This window comes from Poecilia reticulata, linkage group LG5 (genome assembly GCF_000633615.1).
Source record: "Poecilia reticulata strain Guanapo linkage group LG5, Guppy_female_1.0+MT, whole genome shotgun sequence".
NCBI classification, from domain to species: Eukaryota; Metazoa; Chordata; class Actinopteri; order Cyprinodontiformes; family Poeciliidae; genus Poecilia; species Poecilia reticulata.
In genome coordinates, this window is record NC_024335.1 from 22,021,776 (window position 1) to 22,046,158 (window position 24,383).

Sequence of the window (24,383 nt, forward strand, 5' to 3'; positions counted from 1 at the left end):
ATCAATAAATAACTTATTGGTGTTTTACAACCACCAGGTATGAAGCGCTTTAGCCTTTGAGTTGCACCACAGCGCAGCACAACTGAAACATCCAGGAGAAGAATATCAGCTTGTTGTTATGAGTATAAAGGAGGCTGGTATCGCGCCTGATAAAAATCTATTTATTTATGTCATCACATGGACTTATATAAAGTTTTATACATTTTCTTTTCATATATTTATTATTGCTTTTCTTCTTTAGATATATTGACTTAGAATGATTCCAAATAATGTACAGGAATAACCTGGTGCCGTTACATGTCAATCAACAGGGGGGACCACGGGGGGGGCCAATCAGATGACAGGGGGAGCAATGGCCCCCCTGGCCCCCCTCTCTGGCTACGCCACTGCGCTCACCTCGGTGAAGTGGACGTCCTGCGTGGCCGTGAGGTTGAAGCCCTGCTGGTTGATCTCGTGCTGCAGCAGGACCTGAGTGAGGCGGTACGCCACTTTGACGTCGCTGCCGTAGAAGGTATCTGTGTGGGCGGTGGCGTTGGCCAGCAGGGCGGCGGTCTGCTGAACGCGCCCAGAGTTGAGGAGCGACGTGTTGCGGTGCAGCTTTTCTGACTGGAGGAGGGAAGTCAGACACAAATATTCAGTCACTTCTACATTTTATTCATGCATTGGACCATTTTAAGATTGATTTTTTTTTCCTCTGCTACCAGCGGGAAGTAAGCTGTTAGTGATTCTTTCACAAAATGTTAGATTCATGATGAGTGTATGTAAACTTCTAGATGATAATCAGAGTTTCCTCTCAGAAATTCACCAAACTTTCACTTCAGTATCACTTTATTTTAGCAAATTATCAACACTACAAACAGAAAAAAACAAAATTCTCCTTCACTAACCCAGAATTTAACAAAAAAGGAATAGGCTGGAACTTTTCCCCCTAGTTTTCTGTCTAGTTTTGATTTTGAAAGCAAGTTGTCATTGTGATTCAACTTCATAAAAACTTTGTGTTTATTATGCAAAACCTAAATATGACGCAGTGACATCTGTGGTTGTAAGGTGACTTTGTACAGATCTTCACTAACTTCATTATACATAAACACTGATGTCACTGGATGAGTGGGAGAGCATGAAAGAAAAGAAAGAACCTTTCCCTTTACACAATATCTGTGTTTTTATTTTTCCGTTTGAGTTTCTTCTGCTTCTAAAAACAGCCAAACAAAAAATAAAACAACAAAAAACACCCCGACGTTTTCCGGTAATAATTTAAGTTTTTTTTGGTGTAGGGAAATGAGCCGTTTCAAAAGTCATATTTGACGGACACTGTGCCGTCACCTAGCAACCCCAGCAAAGTTCAGCCTGTTACCTAGCAACCCAAGCGGAACTTGAGCACATGTTGACTTTTCATTCAGAAATAAAACTTCACTTCTGCTTTTCAAAGATGTACAGCTGTATAATTGTGTATCTGTTTGCAATTGGGCTGGAAAGAAAAAAATTCTGTTTTTTAAAATTTAACTTCTTGGGTTTCCAGAGTGATATTAAGAACCACCATCTTGTTTAACAAGTGTCTTTAAAAGCTTCTCACTGTTTCAGTTTTGAATTCAGGTCAACTCATAGAAAGATTTAAATAAAAGCCAAGACGTTTTCTGCGATTTGTAACTTGAGGGGAAAAAACTTGATGAAAATCAGAAACTGAATTTGGTATTAAAAAAATAGGACATTTTATTTTGAAGCTCTAGTTTCCATTTTTCATTTTCATGTGCGAGTGTAAACACTGAGTTGGACGGTGTGACCAGCAGCAGCTTATTTTGATTTAATGCGACAAAAAGCCCTGAAACATTTTATTCTGAAAAGGAGGAACTGATCAGATTGAAATCTAATTATCTAAGAATAATTTTGTGCAACAAATGTTTTGCATCATTCATAAATCTATCCTAACCTGTTCAGCGAAGCATATCAGGTCACCTTTATGTCTTTCAACATTGGCTTTTATTGATTACATCTGTTTATTGATGTAATCATCTCATGTCTCCATCACGTTGTGAGGTAGGATTGGGTGTTGTTCTGTTGGGAGGAGCTACTCACCAAGGCTTTGAGCTTGCTGAAGGTGACGGAGGTGCAGTTGAAGAGGTTGGGAGGAAGCCAGCCCTTGTGCTCGTCACAGTGCCGGATTGCTGTTCCTGGGAATGCGGACACAGAGTCGTCACAGTGGAGCTGAGCCAGGAGAAGCCTTCAGGCTGAGTTCATGTATTGCCATTATTTTATGATAATTTGATGAGGTGCCAAAAAGCCATCATACCAACACTTCCCCTGGGACAGGGGACGGCTGCAGGGAGACCAAACTTAGTCCTGGGCCACCATATCCCCGCCTCGATGGCCTGAGGGCAGCTGTCATAGATTACTGCGAGAGAAGGAGCACGAAGGAGAGAAAATGTGAGATATTTTTAAATATTTATGTAGCTTTTATGAAATATAGAGCTGTTCCATTCAGACCTTCGCAGCCGCTGGCAGAGACCTCGGCGAACGGGTTGTCACAGCGATCGCACTGGCGCCCGATGACGCCTGGCTTGCACTGGCACTGGCCGCTCTCTCTGTCACAGGCCCTGGAGAACGAGCCGACGGGGTAGCAGTCGCACAGCAGGCAGGTGTCGCTGCCCTCGGGACGGTAGTGGTTGTCCTGAACGAGGAGACGGAGAGACACGTCGCTAAGGAACGGCACCTTCGCTTTTCTGTGCCGGCAAAAATGTGAAGCCAAGAGGCGAAAACGTGCAACAGCTGAACTGCTGGTGGGTCAAACTGGAAAATAACAACACTTTACCGAACCTATAAGATGTCATTGTTGTTATTTTTCAGGTCAAAATAAGACTTTCAGGTTCCTACACATTTATAAAGGAGGCTCTTTAATCTCTCAGCTGGATCCTGATTGGTTCAGGGATCTAATGATCCTGACGGGTATTCAGACTATGAAGGCGGATGCTTGCATTCAGGACTGAAACGATTAATAGTGATGCATTTATTATTGAAATAATCATCAACTAATTTATTAATCAATTAATAATTAACTTAAGCATGCAGACTCTATAAAAGGTCATTTCCTGAAAGAACACTAAAACTCCTGAAAAACTGTGCAAAAATTATTTTGTATTTGAGATTTAAAACAACATGTTTTCCTGTAAATATCCTCTAGTATCAGCTTTAGCTTCACTTGGATCAAATTCTTTAAAGAAATTTAGTCTTTTCATGTGAGTCATTCACTCTGTTACAGACGCCCAATAAAACAATAAAATGTAAACATATAAGCGCACAGACATAAACATTTTTTAAATTTTTTTTAATGTATTTAAAAGTAAAAACAAAGTGCTTAAATAAATAACGCATTTTATGTCCATCAGTTAAATAAAATAAATCTGGATAAACATTCTTCACTCTCAATTTCCCCCAAATCAATCAAAGAACATCTTCGTTCGTCCTCTGCGTCTTGACTTTTCTATCCACTTATCAATCGATTGATCCAAAAATCCATCAGCAGATCAGTCAGCATTGATGCTAAGCAGAAAGGACTGAAGCGTTTTTTATCTGCAGATGCATCCTTTGTTTTATTTGCTGTTATTTCCTGTAACGTTTCTGCTGTTGCACAGAAATTTAGGATATTTTTATTCTACTTTATAAAAAGTCATGGATGGATTATCATCAACTCCTTATTAGAATTGTTGCTCCCTTTTGCTTTGCCATGTTTCCATGGACGTTACTCTACACAGCTCTGTTTTCTCTTTGGGTCCTGAGTCTGAGAGCGACAGGTGAAGATGAATAATTCAGGTCTTCAGACTCACCTTACAGCGACACTCGCCGCTTGTCTTGTTGCAGTCGGAGTCAAACCCTCGGTCAGTGGGGCAGTTGCAGGGCCCACAGGTCTTATGACCCCACCAACCTCTGGGACACGGCAAGTCAGTCCTGTGGAAGAACACAGCCAGTTTATTTTAAATGTTCACTAATTAAATGATCCACAACAACAGCTGCTGTTAATTATGGGCAGCAGTACTCAGTTTATTCAGATCTTCAGGTCAAATTAAGTTCATATTTCTTATGGTAATTTCAGTTTATTGGGGTAAGAATGACTAAAACAAGTGAAAATATGTGCAGGATGACAATTTGCAGGTTGAAAACTCTCATGCATAGGAATTTGTAATATTAGAGACAATACTAAGACCCTCTACAAATAAACTTGAATATTAATTGCTTATTAAACAGTTAACGAGGTTTGGGTTGTGGCAATGCAGCTCAGAATATGGTTTTATTCTTTGTGCTGTTTTTATTTTTGAAGTAAATAAAAATAACAAGAGGGTCCAATGTGGGTTTTTTGTCATCAACAGGATTACAAGAGGAAATATGGAAAGTGTCAATATTATGGCTTCATTAATTAGGAACCCAGACGTACTTTTTCTCACAGTATCGGCCGAAATAGTTCCTGGGACAGTCGCAGGTGTAGCCGCGGGCTGCGCTCGGCTTCCTGGAGCACGCAGCGGCGTGTTCGCAGGGGTTCAGCGAGCACGCTTCAGTGCAGTTGGTGCCATAGTAACCTGCAGAGAAATACAGCCGACGATGATGAGCCGCTGCGATCTGGAGTCGCGAAGCGACCGCAGTGTGTGCAGGGACTGACCGCTGAGGCAGGTGCAGGAGTAGCTATCCCAGTCGTCACTGCAGAAGCTGTTGGCAGGACAGGGGTTGGAGCTGCAGGTGTCCGGCACGCTGCAGCCCGGCTCCACGTTCACCTTCCTCGCCATGGACAAGCTGAGGGCGCCACCGACACGCAGGCCCTGGAGGAGGGGAGGCACCGTACTTATGCTGCGCAGTTTCATGAAGCACGAAACAGTTTGAATCAGGAAAGGGCAACTGCAGCAAGTAAAAATGTTTCCTTGTTGATGTTTTTAAAACGTCGGCTTTGACTGTCATCCTATGAGCTTTAACTGATTCTCCTTGACTGAAAACATCTGGAAAATTTTAGAAAAAAAAATTATTTTCACAACAATAACTCCCAGCTTAAGCAGATAAATGAAAAACCTGCAGAATGTGTCCATTTTTAAAATCAGATTAATCGTCAAAATGATCGATAGAATAATTAATAACTAAAACAATTAGTTGGGTGATTCTCTATTGTCTACATCTTGACTCTTTATTAGCTTTAGCATGCATTCAGCTCTGAAGAGGACAAACCTGCAGGCAGCCACGGAAGCCTTGCTGAATTTTCCCATCAGGCTTTGCCAAACCACCAACGCTGACAGTCTTCAGCTTGGACTCCCGCAGCTTTCCGTCCACCTCCATGCTGGCCTGGACAGCAGCATGACGGCATTAGCATAAACCCCTCGATGTTTCATCACATTTCACGTGTCGGTCCACCCACTCACCAGGTAGAGCCCCTGATCCAACGACAGCACGGCCTGGTGGCGGCTGGCGGCGCCGCCCAGGCTGCTGATGTCCAGCTGCAGATGATGCCAGTCCCCGTCGTTCACCAGCACCTCCTCCACCCGCGACAGAGTGGAGTCCTCCCCCCTGTGCAGCCCCATCAGCACGCTCCCCCCACGCAGCTACGCAGCACCAAAACAGAGGGAGGGAGATAAAAAGACAATCTGTGGGTTCAAAAGTTCAGACTCTGAGCTGCTGCACGTCCTCAGTGTATACTGCTGGGAACAGAAAGAGCAACATCAAAGAATCCCCCGTCTAGACGAAATCAGGAAGGCAGCTGAAAATATTACAAGAACAGCCTCTTTTCCGAGAAGAGTGATTTTCTCCCAGCATCCTTTGTGAAAAAGGAGGAGGTGGGATCTCACCTGCAGCGTGAGGTTGTGCTGCAGGCCTGAGGAGATGTGGAGCAGCAGGGAGCTGGACTGACGGGTGCGGAACATGAGCTCGACGTGCCAGAGGACGGAGGCTGCCAACGCCTCCAGGTTGTTCCACTGCAGCAGGCTATCGCCTTGGAAACGCAGCGGGTTGGCCATGACTGCAGGAACGACACACAGAGGGAGTCCGGATGAAGAAAGGCACACAGAGACTGAAAGATGAGAGATTCTCTTTAGGTGACATGATGATGATGATGATGATGATGATACATCATCACTGCCAGCCTGAGGCGGACCGGCCGTCGGGCGCACCGGGACATTTCCCAGCAGCCCGGCTGCTGGCCTAGGGATCGCTTTTTTTGTGTCTGCAGAGATTTGTATCGATGAGAAATATGACTGTAAACAATCAACATATGTTTGGTTACAATTTTCCCAGCACTTAAAAAACCCCCCACTAAAATCTTGATGAGTGATTTTTGTCTAGTTTCTGGTACAAATATCTGAGGACACTTGAAAAAAGACAAAACTGACTTTTCAGAAAGACATAGGAGCTTGTTTTAAGTCAATTTATTAATGAAAAAGTACTTGTTACATTGACAAATTATTCAATTCACAACAAAACAGTTTTCCCATGTTGCAAGTGAACTAATCTGCCAATAAAACTAGAACGTTTTCATCAATATTATGGGATTATTTACTGACAAAAGCTCCTGTGTCTTGCTGAAAAGTTACATATGAGTTAATTTTGTCTTATTTCAGTTCTACTAAGATATTTGAAATTAGACTTTTATTGCAGTGAAGTTTTGGTATTGGTACAGCTTCTTTCTAGGTAATGTTCTCCATTTAATTTGACTTTCCCTCAAATTTAACACGATAAACAAAGAAAGTCACAAAACATCTCTCATAAAAATTCTCACTAAGTTTTCTGGCTTGTAGCAAATAGAAATAAGTTTGTTAATTCTAAATGACCTGAAACAAGAAAAGTTTAGTCTGATTTAAATTCAGGCAATGATCAAAATAAAAAAAATCTCAGTGTCTTTTTATTAAGTGTATGAAAATATCTGTTCTCAGCTATAAATATCACTTTCCAAACTTAGGCTTTAATCATTACACTTTATTACCAAACTTTCAATAACTTTATACAGAAACCAATCACTTTTCAAACCTTGAAAACACCGAAATTCAAGCATTTTCAAGGATTTCAAGCACCCATCCGAGCCCTGAAAACGTTTGATTGAAGAGATGGATGTGGAGTTGTTAATTCAGGACTGGAAGTTATTAAACAATAAACAAAGGTTTTCTGAGTTTTTATCTGTTTGAACCTGTTTTTGTAAGTAAACCGGAGCATCCGCCCAGATAAAATGGCAGCACTGCTTTTCCTCCTTAGCTCACCTCGCTCACAGTTCTGCCCTCCAAATCCAAGCAGGCAGTCGCAGCTGAAGGAGCCCCACAGGTTCACACACGTCCCTCCGTTCACACACGGGTTATTGTTGCAGAAATGTCTCTTGGCAGAGCATCCTGGGAGGTGTGGGAAAGCAGAGGAATAATCCGTTTGATGTGTCCTGGCTCATTATTTCATCAGAGAATCAGAGTCGGCTGGTCATCAAATATTCATAGCAGGTACGGCCATCATTTCCCTTCCAGCTGTTCTCATTACGGTTATTTCCTCTGCAGGTTTTCCACACTCGACTGCTCAGCCACAAACTGAATGAAGCTGCGCCGCAGAAGGCCGATTTACCTGGCAGGGTGCCGTTGTTTGCGATGTAGCTGGCCATGTCGACGTGCTGGTTGTCGATGCGCAGGTTCTTCATGCAGCCCACGAACTGCTGGTTCCGGACGGGAAAGTCCTCTGGAAGTTTGGGGACTCCTCCGAGGAGCAGGGGCCCGGTCAGGTCCAGAGATCTGAGGACACAAAGGGACGCGGTGAGCCGTGCAGCATCGAGCGAAACACAGGAGAAATTCATCATGTGATCTGCAATGTTTATCTGAAAGACGTAAATAAAGAAAGTACACAGACAATGATGTTTCTAAACATCTTCACTCCAAGCTGCAACCAAAGAAATCTGATTCACAAAATAATTCACACAAAAAGGGGAAAAAAAAATGAGAGGATAAGTTTTCCTTAAGGCTGGACAAGAAATCAATTTGGTCAATTAATCAAATTTTTGTTTTTTTAAGATTTCACTTTTGGAAAATCTGTATTTTTCCCACCAGTTCATTCCTTGGGTTTCAATAATTCAGAGTGATGTCAGAGCCGCCATCTTGTTTTGCAGCTTATATTTATTTGGATTTTGAATTCAGATCAACTCTATGATGGAATATGAGGCTCAGGCTAAGAGTTTATTTTTAATTAGAGAATAAAGTCATAATATTACAAGAATACAGTCGTACAACAACGGAGTGGAAATTATACCAGAATAAAATAGTAATTTTATGAGCACTCATATACCAAAAACAACTAAAGTTTACGTTGAAGAATGTTGAGCATTTTGTAAAGTTATACTTTGGTATAAATGTAACAGATGATTCTTGATGTGAACTGAGCAGCTCAGTTCACATCAAAGAAAGATGTGAACTGAGCTGCTCAAGTCAGATTCTGATAGCTCTCTCAAAGCTTTTATTTTATAAAAAAAACTTTTTTCTTGTAATTTTGTAGTAAAACTGTAACTTTTTTCAACTATATTCTTGTAATTAAACAAAAATCATCTTAGCACAACAGAGAAATTCTACAACTAAAACTCACAGAAGGGATGACTGAAATAAAAAACACTTTTGAAAATATTTTTTGTGTCTTTTTTCTTTAGAAGAAAAAAAAGTCAATTAAAATTTAATCTGGTTTAAAAACATCATAATACGGCTTATAAATAATAATAATAATAATAATAATAATAATAATAATAATAATAATAACAACAACTCAGCCCCTTACTGAGACACACTTACTTTTTGGATCCAGACTGGCTTCCTTGGGCCGAGCACGAGTAATTTCCGATCATGTGACCGAATCTCAATGCCACAGAGGAATCACAGTCGTCCACCGTCACCACGACGACCTTCTGGTCCGAAGGGCCCTGAGGCAAACCGGCCTGGTTCAGGATCGGCTGTAGACCAGACAGAAACAAATTACAGCCAAAAACAGGTCACCATTAACTGCGAAACCAGAGCCTTCAACACTTTTTATCATATTACACCATAGAGTTTAATGCATTTTCAAAAATTCATTAAAGCGCATACAACGGTTAAAGAACCCTGACTTTAATATGTTGGAAATGCTGGAACTCCGCTTGTGTTGCTACGGGCTGGGCTTGGCTGGGGTTGCTAAGATACAGGCATCCAGTGGGATTTTTTCAAAAACAAGACTCAAATAGTCATTGACTGGAAGAAAAACAATGTTTCAAATATCTGTTTTCAGTCTATTTCACTCTGAAGCCTCTAATTAAATAAAGAGCAATCAATTACCTTTAGAAGTGTAAACAACCCTCCTGTTTAATTTAGTCTCAGTGTAAATTAACGAGAAGATCTCAGAGGTGTGTTGGACAAAATTAGAGAGAAAATCAAACTCAGGTTTAGGTTATAAAACAAAAAATCTGAAAGTCACACTTTAAAACTCATCATTACTTTAGTTTGATTCATTGTATAAAATCTAAATTTAAATATTGTGAAGTTTGTGGATGTAAATGTGACAAAATGTGAAAAAGTTCAGGGGACATTTTGAGCTTTGCACAACAGAATATGGTGCAAAAGTTGATTAATGATCTAATCATTATCAACTTTAGATTTTCTTCAACTTTTCATTAAACTTCAGCTTTGTTACTTGGAGTGCCAAGAAGAAATATTGATTTAGCTCAATAACTGTGCATGACTCAAGACTTTTGCACAGTTTTAATCCTTCAAACCACATAGATGATATCAACATACACAAACATTTCAATCGGTGCGGTTAAAAAATATCCTAGCAGTCTGATAAATTTCATTGAACAAAACACTGAGCCAAATGTTCAACATGATTTCTAAAAACTTCCAACGGTGAAAACAGACAAACACACATTTGGAGGGTTTTACTCTGTAGGAGGATAGAAATCTTACTCTTTGTGTCTGGAATCAATAGCAACTAAAGGAGGCGGGTTCAGGGTGGAAAGAGTTATGATGGCGTCAATAAAAGGCCGCGACCTCGTCACACGCTGCCCGGCGTCTCCGGGGTCACTCAGAGGTCACGTGGGTTCGAGCTGGAGCCGCCAAGCACTCAGCTGCTCACACACATTTAATCATCTCATGAGCAGATATTAAAAAATAAGTGACGTTATTTATTTATTTTTTTTACTGTCAGGATCTTTAACACTTTATGAGGTTGGATTAAAACAGAACCTTTCAGTTCGGCTCGAGGGGTTTGAGGAACTATAATTTCCTGATTGCTCAGCTGTTATGGATCAGACAGCTTTATCTGTCTGCGATGCAGCAGACATCCAGAGGGAGAGAAAGTGGACATCTAACTGCAACATCCTCAGCTGCTCCATCACGGCGGAGGTTTATTAAAAATCAAACAGACTCTATGAGACAATGCGACAATGACTGATTTAATTTTAGCTCAAGGCGCCGCCGCAGTTGAACGTCACTCACATTAATCTAGTGACGTCACTCACGTCACTAGATTAATGATTTCCACACTGAGCAGATTAGATTAATTCTCAGAGTTTCCAGTTACAGGAGAGGCTGCAGCCCACCGAATTCCTGCAGTCTTGTGATATGAACGAGACGGGGACAGTATTAACGGTGACCTCCTGAGCTTCCTTGAACTGGTAAATCATTCAGAACATGTTCATTAAACTGTTTACACAAACTCATTCTCCGATAATGAGATTTTAGTCACTTTAAATCCAAATAAACTGCTGCCGGCCACGCCGCCCAACTCAACGGCTGAAAACAGATGCGCAATTATACAACCATACAGCTTTGAAAAGCACAAGTGGAGCCTCCTGCACATCCAACAAAAATGCAACAAGTGGTTCCTGTGTGGTAGGTCAACAACAAAACTCTTGGCTCTTCCAGCAGCCATTGTACAGCGCATACAGCTGATCAAACATGCTGGAACTCAGCTTGTGTTGCTAGGAAACGAGTTGGGTTTGTTGTTGTTGCTAGGAGACAGGCAGTGCCTGCTGATTTGTGATGTTACATTCAGAAAGGTTTTGTAACTATTCAAGAGCTTTAACGGTCTTTAAAATGCCACAATTTTCACATATCCAATTTTATTTTGGTCTGGCTGCTGATGTAATTTTTTTAATATTAAATGATTGATGTTTAAATCATTTACTCAGTAACTGAGAAGCCTTTTTACCAGATAAGTAAAATATTTTGAAGTAGTGCTACTCTATAGGAACAATTTTGGGTATTCTGGATGTAACGCAGACCCCCATTTCGCTAAACAACTCTTAAAAATCTATTCTATTTCACAGTTTCTACACAAATTTATGGCAAAATGTGCCAAAACCATTAGAATCAAATGTGCTAGTACTTGTGCTGTATATGGTTAAAGTTGCCTAAAAGTTTCAAAAGGTTAACATATTCACTCAAATTAAGTAAAATGAATCCATCAGAAAACAAATCTGCTGACATATTTCAGATGTTTTAAGTTTAAAACATTTTTCTTCATGATTTATATTTTATGGGCTTGTTGGTAATCTAAACACCAAAACTTTCTGTTATAAAGCTTGATGTAAATTGAAAACAAACCTGCTAAAGCCTGACTTTTTCACATTTATCTTCACCATTTTAGCCCCATAACGTAGGCGTTGCCCCGACCTTTTATAGTAATTCTCACCAAAACAAACCTGAAAATCCACATATATAATCAATTGAATACAAACCATGAAATGTTGTAGATTTAAATGTTTAACCAGAGTTGCTGCAGGATGGAGTGTCTGAGGAGATAAATGGTGAGAAGTGCCACTGAGCATGCTCAGAGCATTATGTCTTGTCTTGAAGGTAAACAGCTCATTAAGAACCATCAGGAGCTTCCTAATTATTCTGCTGGACACCTTGCAGCTCAGCTTTAGCAATCAATTTTCCGGATTGACTGTCTCACTTTAGAAAGGCTCATGGTTTAATAACCACAGAGAGCATTTCTGGTGAATTAATGCCTTCAGAGAGGCTTATTTGATAATATATAACCGCTCGGGCCGTGTAACTTTGCACCTTTCCCACAGAAAGTCACAATGCACAGTGAAACTCTCCATCACTCAGCGGTGAAATGTTTAAAAAAACAAAAACACCACAACCCCAAAGGAAGCTTTTTCCTTTCCGGTTTGAGCTCTTTGAGGCCAATTTGTTACAAATTTGTCGATGATGAAAAAAGCAAACATGTTGTGTGAATTGATGAAGGTGAAATCATCCGACATGCTCTTTTCCACGGCTTTTCCCCTGCGCTGTGAAAGCGCTGGAGGAAGGCAGCGCTCCAGCTTGGACGCTCCTTTCAGCGACCTCTGCTGTCATCAGTCACGCCTATTGACTCTCCAATAAAGCCCGTCTGTCAGGACGTCTCTCCGCTGCACAAAACGCCGTCCTGTCACAGCTGACTGCAGCGCACATATTTGCTCTGCAGCACATTAAACACCGCTCTCGCCCGCCACTACAGGGGATTATGGGAATATGAGTTCCCTGTCACATGGGGGGAGCAGAGGGTGACAAAAGTGAGGAAGGAGCATGACAGCAGGCGGCACAAATACTGGATCTGAGATTGACTGGGAAACCATAGCAACAGGAGAGGTCGGCCCCGACTCGTTCATACTTTCTTCGCCCTCCTCTGTCGCTGCTCCGCCGCTTGGCTTTAGAGGAGGAGAGGGGCACCTTCCCCCGAGGCCGCATCATTCACTGCCCGCGGCCCCCAAAGGAAGCGGGGGCCAAACACAAAGGCAGCGGTCATTGCCATTCTCCACAGTCCCCCACCCCGCTGAAAGCCACATTTCAATCTAAAACACCCCCCTGCACCGCCCCCTGCGGATAGGGATGGGTCAGAGAGGGGAGCTGTGGGACACCTCCAGCAGGAGGAGCTTCTGTTCCCACCTCAGGAGGAGCAGCACAACCAAGGTGGAGAGTTCAGCTAGGAAACCCCCAAACACTTCTGGTAATTATGACCCCATCATTAGGCCTGTTGCAACAAGCAATGAATCAATTACTGGCATGATAATTTAAAACAAGCTCAATAGTTTTCATCTGCATGGTTTATCGTTTTTCTACCAAAAACTGATAAAAGTCGTCAGTTTGGTGCTTCGGTCTTTTATTGAAGGACAAATTTGTTTACAGTGGCTCCATAATTCACTTTTTGTTGTTTCTGTTGTTTTGTTTATTTATTTGGAATATTTAAAATGTCTTCCATGTCCAGTGTTAAATATTCATTATAATTTAAAGTTTATTGATTTTTGAGGATGTGTTCTTAAATTATTATTCATTATTTTTACTTGAAAAAAAGTCTCAAAACAACAATTTAATCGCAATAACTTCTGCGACAATTTGTCATCCAGCAGAATGTGTTACTGTGACAGGCCTACCTATTAAATGACTCAGGTGTGTTGAAGCAGAGACTCTTCAGCAATACATAAATGAAACCAATAAAATAATTACATTCTCACCATAAACTAATGCCAGAATGAAGTTTCTGTGCAGTCTTTCTTAAGTGCTAATCAGACGTCCCTCCCTCGGCTGGTCTAGTAACCAGGAGGATTTTCGCACCTCACAGTCCGGTAGACCAAAGCTGCAACATTTGTTACATTTGAAGCTGCTGCAGTTCACCTGTGGTGGCGCTGCACCAAGAATCACTGAACGAAACGACACAAAAACCTCTGAAGAAGACATGAGCTCAACTTCCCTCTTCACAAAACGTAAACAAAAATGGAATACCATCAGATTTTAACATTTGCAGGATTTCTCTTTGGTTAAAAAAAAAAAAAACATTTCTCCTGATAGCACTAGGAGACATGCTAGCGTTAGGAGACATGCTAGTACTAGAAGAAATGCTAGTGCTAGGAGAAATGCTAGTACTGGGAGACATGATAGCACTAGGCATGCTAGCTCTAGTAGAAATAGCGCAAGGAGACGTGCAAGTTAGTTTTTGTTGTATGTACCCAGAATTCCCTATGCTGTAGTCCACTTCCTGCTTTTCGAGCGGTCTCCGGTCCGATTAGCGTAAACGTGGATCTGAACTACGCCAGAGTTCACTTCAAATGAATGGAAACTTGAGTTTAATGTGGACCAGAGTTCAGGTTTTTAGGTCCACATCAGAGTTCACACCTCCCTAAACGAATCGGACTTTCTCGGCAAACAAACCGGAGTTCGACTGAAGTGGACTAAACATTTTTGACAAATTCTCTCCTAGTTTTTACCATGACAACTCTAAAGCTCATTTAAATAAATAAATGTTTTGAATTATTTGAGTTTCAGTCGAGTTAGGCAGCTGAGCCGTGCCCCTTCTCACAGAAACCTGAAGTTATTTTTATCACACTGGTAATCACATGCAGCACGCTTGCAATGAAACGTGCAGGTTGGAGAAACAGAAAGGAATCAGTGAGCCATTAGATTTGAGGGATTAATGAGGTTTTAATGTCTGCAGAAAAACAAAAAAAAAGATTAAAAAGCAAAGAGTCAACAAGTTTTCATCCAAACTCCCTCTTCATCACTGCATGCCGCAGGCTAAAATCTGACACGCTCATGTCATCATACACATTGAATGGTAAATGTGCGCTGCAGGAGGGTTGCCTGGCAGCATCTTTATGATGCAAAGTGACTTCCTCAATAGACAAAAATGTGACATCCTGTGTGTGTTTGTGTTTGTCCAGGGTGGGAAAATACTGAGCGCAGACAACAGCTCCACACATTCCTGCACTGATTGAGCCGTTCTGATATTCTTACACAGAAACGTAGCAGCCAAACATATTTAGAACAATCAGAGCATGTCTGGAAAAACAATGTCTTCCCACTCTCTGGTTTTCATTCAGTCAGGCCCCCTCATGTCTGGTCTGAGGGTCTGTTTGGGTCAGAGTCGCTCTGGCTCTCTTCCACATCATCAGCATGTCAGCAGACAGAGAACAGCCCACAGTTCCCTGTCTGCACCGTTTACAGACAGGCTACGAACATGCTGAGGACCACAGAGGAAGAGTGGCAGCTGCCAGTCATCTGTGCCTGCAGGACAACAACACTCTGAATGCTAACAGGTTCACACTTACACTGTGGCTTTTTAAAGGTCCTACAAAACAACAGCCCTCATTTATCAAATGCACCTCCAAGTGGAAAATACACATACTGCCAGTTTTTAAGCATATAATCCTTAAAAAGGTAGCATTATACGTTATATTGCCATTTATAGCACAATCAAGTAATTAATGTTCATTTGGGGCTTGACCAATTCATTAATTTTGGTGATAGAAAGGAAGCCGATCTCCCTCAGCAAAGGTCTAAAAATCAACCACTGTCCTCCTTTGTGAGAGACGTTGGATCAGCTCACGTCTGCAGGTTTACAGTTAAAAGTCACTCCACTGTTACCAACTCAACAACTTTCTTGATATATTTATCAACATTTCAGAGCAAAAAATATAGCATTGGTCAAAATTGGAATCAGCAGGTCAGATTCTTTTAAAGATCAGTAATCTGCCGTCGTCCAGAAAACTGCAATCATGATAGTTTTAATGCAAAGTTGACACTTTTAATGGACTTTTAATGCAAAGTTTAATGGAACTTTGCATTAAAAGTGTCATTATTTACCAAATGGACACTTAATTACAACAGTCGTAAACATTTATGAAGACTACTTCATCTTCGTAACAGATGTCATGTTTATGTGTCATGTCAGTCTTATGTGCAGCCCTTCAAATAAAGTGTTTCCATGTTTGAGAGCAGACAGCTCCGGTTACCGGTGTGTCTGTAGCTGGTCTTCTGTTGGCTAAAAGTTTGAAACTCTGATCAACTCTGGTTTAAAGGAACCGCTGTACATCATGAATCCATAACACGTCAGGTTTCAGATGATTAACTTAGCATAAAAACTTCCTGTTAGCCTGTCAACATTTTCAATGCAAATTATTATGGACAGAAAGTAAAACATTTAAATTCCTTGAATACTGAAGAATACATTGAAGCATTTATGCCGAATGAAGTGAGTCGTTCCCACTGACCTTGTTGTAGTAATGGACCTCCACCGTGTGCCACTGGCCATCGCTGACGCCTCCCAGGATGAACGGAGAAACTGTGGTCTGGGTTTCTCCTGAGGAACAACAGCAGGGGTCAGGAGACGCACTCAAGCTGTCCAAACTGCGGCCCTAGGGCCATTTGTGGTCCGTGGTCTGATTGTGTGTAACATTTCTTTTAAGGAGGCAAACCCGTAAAACCTTTTTAAAGTTTTGGATCTATTTTAATTTTCACATCCTATCCCAACAATAAATCTGACTACTTTGGATGCTTAGCTTATTGTTGCCGAGGTAAAAGAACATTATTTTGGCCCTCAGGTTCATTTGACTTGACGATTTTGTGTAGAGGGAAGAAAAAGAAACATGAAAATGTACCTGCAGAGAAGGTGAGCTGAATCTGCTCGTTGATAATCTCCATGGCGATGAAGTCATGTTTCTCGTTGAAGCGTCCGTTATACATCAACAAACCGTTTGGCTCTTTGGTGGCGAATCTGAAAAACAAGATTATTACTTTTAACTTTTTCCAACCAACTCTGAGCTCTCATATCTGTTTCTGAAATGATATCTCATTCTAAAATTTACCTTAAAATAAGGCTGTAATAAAATGTTAAAAAATAAAACAAATAATGCTTTGAACAAGAAAACAAGTTCGTAAATAAATTTGAGAGAGACTTAAACACGAAATATCTTAAGAATTTTCTAGGACACCCACAACACATCTTTAGATTCTGTAAATTACAGGAAACAAATTGGAAAACTTTTACTGTACAGTTTGTATTTAAAATGTTTTTAGGTAACAGCCCATTAAAACAATGTGATGCTGACACTGCAACCATCAAACATGTTAAAAGTTTACACTGAATACAAAAGTATGATTAAAATACACTGAAACTTAATTCTTGTGCAACTTTTTTTCTCGTAATTGTATTTATTTTTTTCTTAGTATGGCAGTATTACTCCACCATATTAGTTTGTAATTATTTGTAGTCATTTTTTTTATTTGAGTCCTTTAAATATCAGAATTAGTTTACATTTACATTTCATTGCAACTTCATATATGTCTGTCTGACAGCATTATTTTAAAATCACTTGCATACCCTCTTTACCAGCTACTTTTTTACTTTTAAGTAATTTCTTGGATGACTTTTTACTTTTACTTGATTAAAAACACATTGAGGGTGTGCTGTGGTGGCGCAGGGGTTAAGCACAGTCCACATATGGAGGCCTCAGTCCTCGATGTGGCCGTCGCAAGCTCGATTCCTGGCCTGGTGACCTTTGCTGCATGTCTTCCCTCTCTCTCATTACCCACTTTCCTGTCAACTAACTATCAAATAAAGGCCCCTGGAGCCGATAAAACCTTAAAAAAAAAAAAACATGTTAAAGTCGTGCTTCTCTTACTTGAGTAAAGGTTTTGGTGATCAGACTCAGTTGGACATAAGAAAAGACATTTTCACTCACTCTGTTTAACCTCCTGTTTTCTGTTGCTTGGAGTTAAAATTGATGCTCAGATTAAATTTTCCCTCAGAGTAAGTCTATTTATATCACACAACTGATAAAGTAGAAACAGCATATGCTGGCAGACATATGAGAGAGAAGAAATAGAGTAATGGTCTGCTCTGACCTATTTAACAGCATCTACTATTTCCTCACATTCACCTTACTGCAGGAGACATTTCAAATTATATTAAATCATCATTTACTATCAGTTTGATCACAAGGGTAAATTCTCCAGATAATGATGTTCACCGAAAGCTCAAGTCTCAGTGAAAAATGGGAACTTTTCAGTTTTCAGGAAAGGAATAGATAGGAGATGCACATTAAATGACACTAAAACAAAGAGACGAAAACTAGGGCAAAGTCAAAGCTGTGGGGTGGGGGCATCAGAGGGCTGCAAGCAGGAAGCAGAGCGTAGTAAGACGGTTCAGAGTGATGGCAAAAACATCTTTAAAAATGTTTTCTCCTCCTCGCAGAAGAGAGAGCAGAACGTTCCTGGTGTCTAACCAAACGTTTAAGTCAGATTTCTGCTTCTGCACGCTCAAAGCCACAACATTAGAAGATTTGTGCTCTTTTATGCATATTTTAATACATAAAGACATTTAGAAGCAGAAAGTTTACTTCGTTTCGCTCTATCTGTGCACAGAAGGTTATAAAACTTCCCTTATTCACCTGTCTGCTGTGGTCTGCAGAAACGGGTCACTGCGATATTTAAACCTACATTATTTCACTGCAAAGACACAAAAACTTACCAAATATCTTAGTTCACAAGACAAACTTAGAAGCAACTTTTCAGCATGAGCTTGTTTTAAGTAAATAAATCCATGTTGTTGATTAAAGTTCTAGTTTCCCTGGCAGATTATTTCATTTATAACCTGGAGAAAATGTTTTGTTAAAAGAACAATAATATGCCAGTTTTAAGCAATTATTTACTGAAAACAAGCTCCTATAGCATGCTGAATGAATACTTTTAAGTTATCTTTGTCTTACTTCAAGTGTACTAAGATATTTGTACCAGAACCCAGACAAAAGTATTTGTGTTTTTGCAGTTTTTGCATCTTCCCCATAGCAAACCGAACAATGCTGTACAGATTGGCGTCTGAATTTTCTGGTCAGTTACTCGACTAAAATGCAGCGTCCTTAGAGGAATACATTTCTCCTCCACAAAGGTCACTCTGACTCTCTCTCTTCCCTCTAATGGAGACGCAGCTTTTTTCCTGTGATTTCTCTTTTACTTTCAGAGGAAAGATGTCGTTCAAACATCCGGATGTCTATCAGTGCGGTTAGTTTTAGCAGCTGCAGCCCCCCTCGCCTCTCCTGAAGTCATCAGGGTTTCAGGCGATGTTGTCATGATGCTGTTAGTGCAGGATTCCCGAGCTGAAGAGCAGCCAGGGGGCATTGCAACACTGACCTGCTTACTGAAAAAAAAAAAAAAAACACTAATCGTGACCTCAGAGAAAAAGAGGATGCTGATGCTCCAGTGGATAATAGAGGTGGAGATACAGCAAAAAGCCCAGAAAGCCAAAGAGAATCAGCATCTACATCCTCTTTCACTCTCTGACGTATCGATTTAAAAGGATGCTCCACATTGCCCCCCCTTAAGCCCTCTGAACTATGAGGGTAATCAGCCAGAACTAAACAGCGACTTTACTGGCATCACTGCGCGTCACATTAGGCACCCATCAGTAAAAATAACAACCAGCCTGGCCGTATGTGGGGGACCGTGTCACGCTATGATAACACGCCAAGATCCATAGGGTGGGACCAGCGGGGCGGAAAGAGGAAAACCCTCTGTGGGACTTACAGTAAAATCCACACAATTAACATCTCCATATCTGCTGTAGTTTTTAAATTGTTTACTTTGAGAAGGTGGAAGTGAAAGTTTCAAAGGTGTATTAAATATGAAGGGCAAATAAAAGTAGGATGAATCCTAATACCTTAAATTATCTCCTGGTGCTTCCTTAAGTGAACGTGTCTAATGGGTCGTTAATCTGAAATTGGTTCGAGCTCCCAACAGGATGAACTGTAATGACTTAGGAGACCTCTCAGCTTCCTGCGTCGCTCGAACACGTTACGAACACGTTACTGCTTCAACCAGCTAGTCTGGTTATTTAAAGACAATAAAGGAAGAACCGTGATCGATCCTTTAATTCCTTACATTTACCATTTCCTGTTAGCTTAGCAATGATGTGTCTGGCTACATGTCAGGGTTTATCAATGGCTTTTAAAGTTGGTCATTCAAATGTTTGCAGTTTGTTTCACACCTTTCTACCCAGTATGAAGATATTCCTCAACATTTAGGCACCAGTAGGAAGGAACCAGAGGTGTTTAATGGTTCCTGCACAGGAAAGTATTTACATCCCTTCAGCCTTTTCAGTTTTGTCAAGTAACAACCAAAAAAATTTCAGATTGTGTTTGTGATAAACTAGAGGGCCTGCAGAGAAAATTATAAACAAGTTAATGTTTATATTTATATAACAGCAAATGCGGATTTTAGCTGTTTTGTTTGTTTGTTTGTTTTATATGACAAACTTCCACAAAAAGCCCAAACGATACAGGTATTCTTTTAGATTTGTTCTTACCATTAGATTGGAAACTAAGTGTTTTTTATCCACATGATTTTCCACAAATAACATCCCATAGCTGAAAATGAACCCATCCTCCTTTTGCAAAGGTTTTCTGCTTATTTTTATATTAAATCCTAAAACCCAAACAAAACGGTGGATCTTTAACAATTATAACACATTTCCTGCAGTAGATATTCCTCCAAAGTTAAAAGTTTTGTTTTTTCAAAAGGTAACATAACATTAGTTCTGCTGGACTGATGACATAAGAGTCTCTTTGGATTATAAAGGTTACAGATCACTGTAATGGATCAATCTAAAGTATTTTATATTTGTGAGGTTGGAGAAATATGATTCATGGTTTTTAAATGTGTTAACAAACATAAATCTAAAAGAGGATGTGTGTATTTGTATCCAGCCCTTCAGAGTCAATGCTAGCTTCAAGCCTCTGTGTGTTTTGCACATTTTATGAGTGAAAAAAACTTTTTTTCTTTCTTAACTTGTTTAAACTCAAGTCAGATTAAACTCAGCTTGGAGACATTCTCAAGTCTTGCCAGACAAAGTCTATTAGATTTAGGCCCTGGGTCAATGGAGCACATGAAAATTGGTTTGATCTGCACCATAGATCTGTCTGCATGTTTGGTTTTGTGGGTGTTGCTTCCTGCAGGAAAGTAAAATATATGTCTTTAGGATTTATGGGTTTATAAAAGGAAGAAAATGTGAAAACGTTTTGAGACAAATCACTGCACGTTATGTTTTCACTGATTTCTATAAATTATTATGACTGAAAATAAGGAGATTAAGCTACATCAAAATCACTCCACACCAAACTAATGCTAGGAGTCCAACAAGTAGTCCAAAGATCTTTGAAAAGCCTGGAAAATCATTGATCAAAGTGTCTTATAAATGAAAAGTTCTGGCTTATTGGTAGCAAAACCATTTAAAAACCAGTTCAGAAGCACATATCTACCACACTGACCTAATTGGTGCTCAGATAATTGTTTTTCTGTAAAGCTTTTTAGTCTCGATTTAATTGAGACCATTGGATTATTTAATAAAAAACAACAAAAAATCTGATCCTAAAAATGCAATATGTTGTTTATGTTGTACCTGCAGAGCAAACTAATATTTCTACCAGGCTCCTTTTACTTACTGATAGATTTAAACTCACATTTTCTCTGGAATACTAACAATATTGTATATTTTCCCTCATTCACTGAGATTATTCAAAACATCAAAATATCATCCTAGCATGCTTAATTTACAGAATAACTATAAACATCAACATGAAACAGCTTTTTATTTTACATCTCTGTTAACAGCTGATACGTTGAGCCGCTGCTGAACCCGAAACAAAGGACTGCATTTATGGTGAAATCTAAGCCTCGCCTGTAAAGTTAAAGGCCTAAAATTAGTTTTCACTCCTGCAGAGCTGGATCCGGGTCCGGAGTTGTCATAATGGAGGCTTTTTTCAGTGAGAAACCAGATCGGCGCTGGCTCAGGTGACAGACCCGACACCTTTCTCACAGCAGCCACTTCGCAGTTCCTCCGACGAGCCTCTGAAACAAGGCCCGCTTTCAAAACCGGTCCGAGCGGTTCTTCATCAAAAAGGGACCGTCATCGGATCCTTAAAGGCGGACCGGGTCCGTAAAGCTCACTGAGGGGGTTTTGTTTCCACCGGCGGCCTTTGTGAGCGACAGCCGCTGCAACATCTGCGCTAAAATGTCAGGACGCATTTCTGTGTGATATCTGAAAGCCGACACTTGTTTTGACCTGTTGTGACAGATACGAAACACAGTGAACAGCTTTTAAATCGGACCTTATTTCATCACACAGATGGGGAGGCCCGTCTGTCCCGGCATGCAGCTTAACTCTGACCCGCAGCATCTGGCTTAATTAGCTGAAATCACTACTTACAAAACCTACATTCTGCTGAGCAAATCCAAAGATTTATTCAACTCAAGTCCTCCTTCTGAAATGTGATTACAGCCAGTTATACCAAATCAAGTTATACAAAGTATTTGAGTTTGTTTTGAAAAATTTTAACTTCCATTTTGCACATTTTTGTACTTCCATTTGTGTCTCTACCGCAGCTAAAAAACCCAAGTGCTTAAAAAAACACCCAGTCAGTTTGTGGCAGTCAGTCAAAGTGTTTTGGTGTCTAGAAAACGAGCCCTTTCAAAAACGGTTGTTAAGTCACCGTTACCTATCAACCCAAGTAGAGCCCCAGCACGTTTGGTCAGCTGGTTTTACTGCTGTATGCGCCGTACAATTGCTGCTGGAAAGTGCTTTGTTTCCTGACTTACCATCCAAAAACCACTTGCTGCATTCTTGTTGGTTATGCAGGAGGCCCTACTAATGCTTTTTAAATATGTATGGTTGTATAATTGTATAGTTGTATAATTTCTAGGGCTATAACGACTCCTTGAAAATGTATCTGCCTCAAAGCTTCGTAAAATTATGTTTTATCATTTAGCGCACCATGTTCGAGCCAGATCCTTGTCTGTGATGGGCAGCGCGCTCACTTCCACCTCTGAGTTGCTGCTATGTGCTAGCAGCATAAAGGCAGTGTCTCTGGGTTTCTGTCATTTTTGGGGGGACCATTAAGCGTTTTTAAAGTTACGGATGCGACGGTTGTAGTACAACAGCTTTTTCCCTCCCGGCAGTGCGGTTCCCACCATTTGAAGGCGTACGGTGGGAAGGGCGCTCCCAGCTAGTTATACAGAGAGAAAGAATCGTAAAAATAATGACTAGAGTACTCGATTACTAAAATATTCTTTTACAACAGCCCTAATAGTTTGAGTTGGGGGCGACAAGAAGAACTCAAACATCTCATTCTCATTCTAAACTGGACATACTAAAATCTCATTATCTGAGAAGGAGTTTGTTCAGAAAATGTAATGAACATGTTTTGTTTAGACCTAAAGCATAACAGGCCACCTTTATCATACATTCATAATTTTACATTTTTACACCCATTTGAAACATTTTCCACGGTTCCCTTGCGTCGAGTATCAGACGACAGTCGAGCTGATTGTCAAACCTGTCATGGTTTGAGTGATCAAATAAATTTGACTCCATCTACAGTCATGCCTAGAAATAACACTCCCAGGAGCATGCCCCGATTTCTTGGCTACTGGGTTACACAGACTGACCAGAAGCAGAAATCACAAGGAAGACTGACCGCAGTAATGATGATGCTGATGAGACAGCTTCTGTCAGTCACCGCCAGGGAGAGGAAGACTGTGCTGAAATAGGCCAACCTCTGACTCACAGCTCAAAGTGACGACTGACACAGTGACTGTAATAAGACCCGACTTTATGGGACTAACATCCTCCCGTTATGCAACACCTCTCCAAAAACAAAGCTTTTTTTGGCTCATCTTTTAGTTAACATAGCTGCTCACATCCAACACTTAGTCAACTCTAATGGCTCAGTATCAGGGCTTTACTCTGACTCTGAAGTGGCCCTTATGAGGAGGACTGCTTTCCAATGATGCTGTTACTGTCACTTATCTCCATTAAGGTTATGTAAATCTGAGCACCCAACGATGGAGGTGAGCACTAACCCATGTGTGATGTGGGTGGAGTGTGAATCACTGACAGGCGGCGGAGCGGGAGGGCTTACGTGAGGGAGAGGGTGAAGTGGAAGCGCTGGCGGAGGCCCTTGAAGGTGAGGAAGGAGTTTGGAGGGAAGTTGCGAGTGGTCATCTCGCAGTAGGGCTTCTCGTAGCCGCCGGACGGACACTCACACTTGAAGCCGCCGACCAGCAGGTTCACGCAGGTGCCTCCGTTCTTACAGACTCCAGCAGCGCAGCGACCCGAACGGGACGACAGCTCGCAGCGCTCTCCTGGAGATCGGTGGAGAGGAGGAACGAGGATTAATACAGTTCATGACCAGGAGGTTAAAACGATCAGTTTCTCTGATTTTACTTTTTATAGGTAAATGTTTGAGTAAAGTGAACATTGTTATTTTATTCTATGAACTACTGACAACACGTCTCCGAAATTCCAATCTTATTAATCCTAATCCTAATGTCTGTGATGTAAAAATAGTTTCACATTCAAACAGGTCTGCAGGGCAAATTGATAAAAAAATAATTGATTAGGAGCATCAATTGACATCTGATTTCAAATTCTGATGCATCATTATTCGTTGTGACATGTTCAGACTGTGAACCGTGGTTTATTTCTCCTTGGCGGCAGCTGCAGGGTTAACCTCTCTCTCTGCTCTGACGCCCCCCGCCTCCCTCTGGGAATAAGGCTGCAGTTTGAGCTCAATTCTCATTCAGCGAAACAACGTGATGGCTCAAGAGCACCGAGCTGGAAGTGGTTTT

At 40.8% G+C, this 24,383-nt stretch overlaps 1 protein-coding gene across 5 annotated transcripts in view; it reads right to left on the reverse strand.

Annotated features, from left to right (window-relative positions):
- The window catches only part of celsr2 (cadherin, EGF LAG seven-pass G-type receptor 2), an 81,919-nt gene that overhangs the window by 12,953 nt on the left and 44,583 nt on the right, over positions 1-24,383 (reverse strand). For all 5 annotated transcript variants that reach the window (XM_017304905.1, XM_008409791.2, XM_008409793.2 and 2 more), the window contains exons 3-18: positions 23,675-23,897; positions 16,364-16,479; positions 15,977-16,065; positions 8,766-8,923; positions 7,561-7,724; positions 7,215-7,340; positions 5,814-5,983; positions 5,391-5,570; positions 5,200-5,313; positions 4,646-4,802; positions 4,424-4,565; positions 3,819-3,939; positions 2,482-2,665; positions 2,288-2,389; positions 2,074-2,168; positions 397-606 (exon numbers count right to left, since the gene is read on the reverse strand). In XM_017304905.1, coding sequence (XP_017160394.1) covers positions 397-606; positions 2,074-2,168; positions 2,288-2,389; positions 2,482-2,665; positions 3,819-3,939; positions 4,424-4,565; positions 4,646-4,802; positions 5,200-5,313; positions 5,391-5,570; positions 5,814-5,983; positions 7,215-7,340; positions 7,561-7,724; positions 8,766-8,923; positions 15,977-16,065; positions 16,364-16,479; positions 23,675-23,897 — 2,351 coding nt within the window. The remainder of the gene's footprint in view (positions 1-396; positions 607-2,073; positions 2,169-2,287; positions 2,390-2,481; positions 2,666-3,818; positions 3,940-4,423; positions 4,566-4,645; positions 4,803-5,199; positions 5,314-5,390; positions 5,571-5,813; positions 5,984-7,214; positions 7,341-7,560; positions 7,725-8,765; positions 8,924-15,976; positions 16,066-16,363; positions 16,480-23,674; positions 23,898-24,383) is intronic.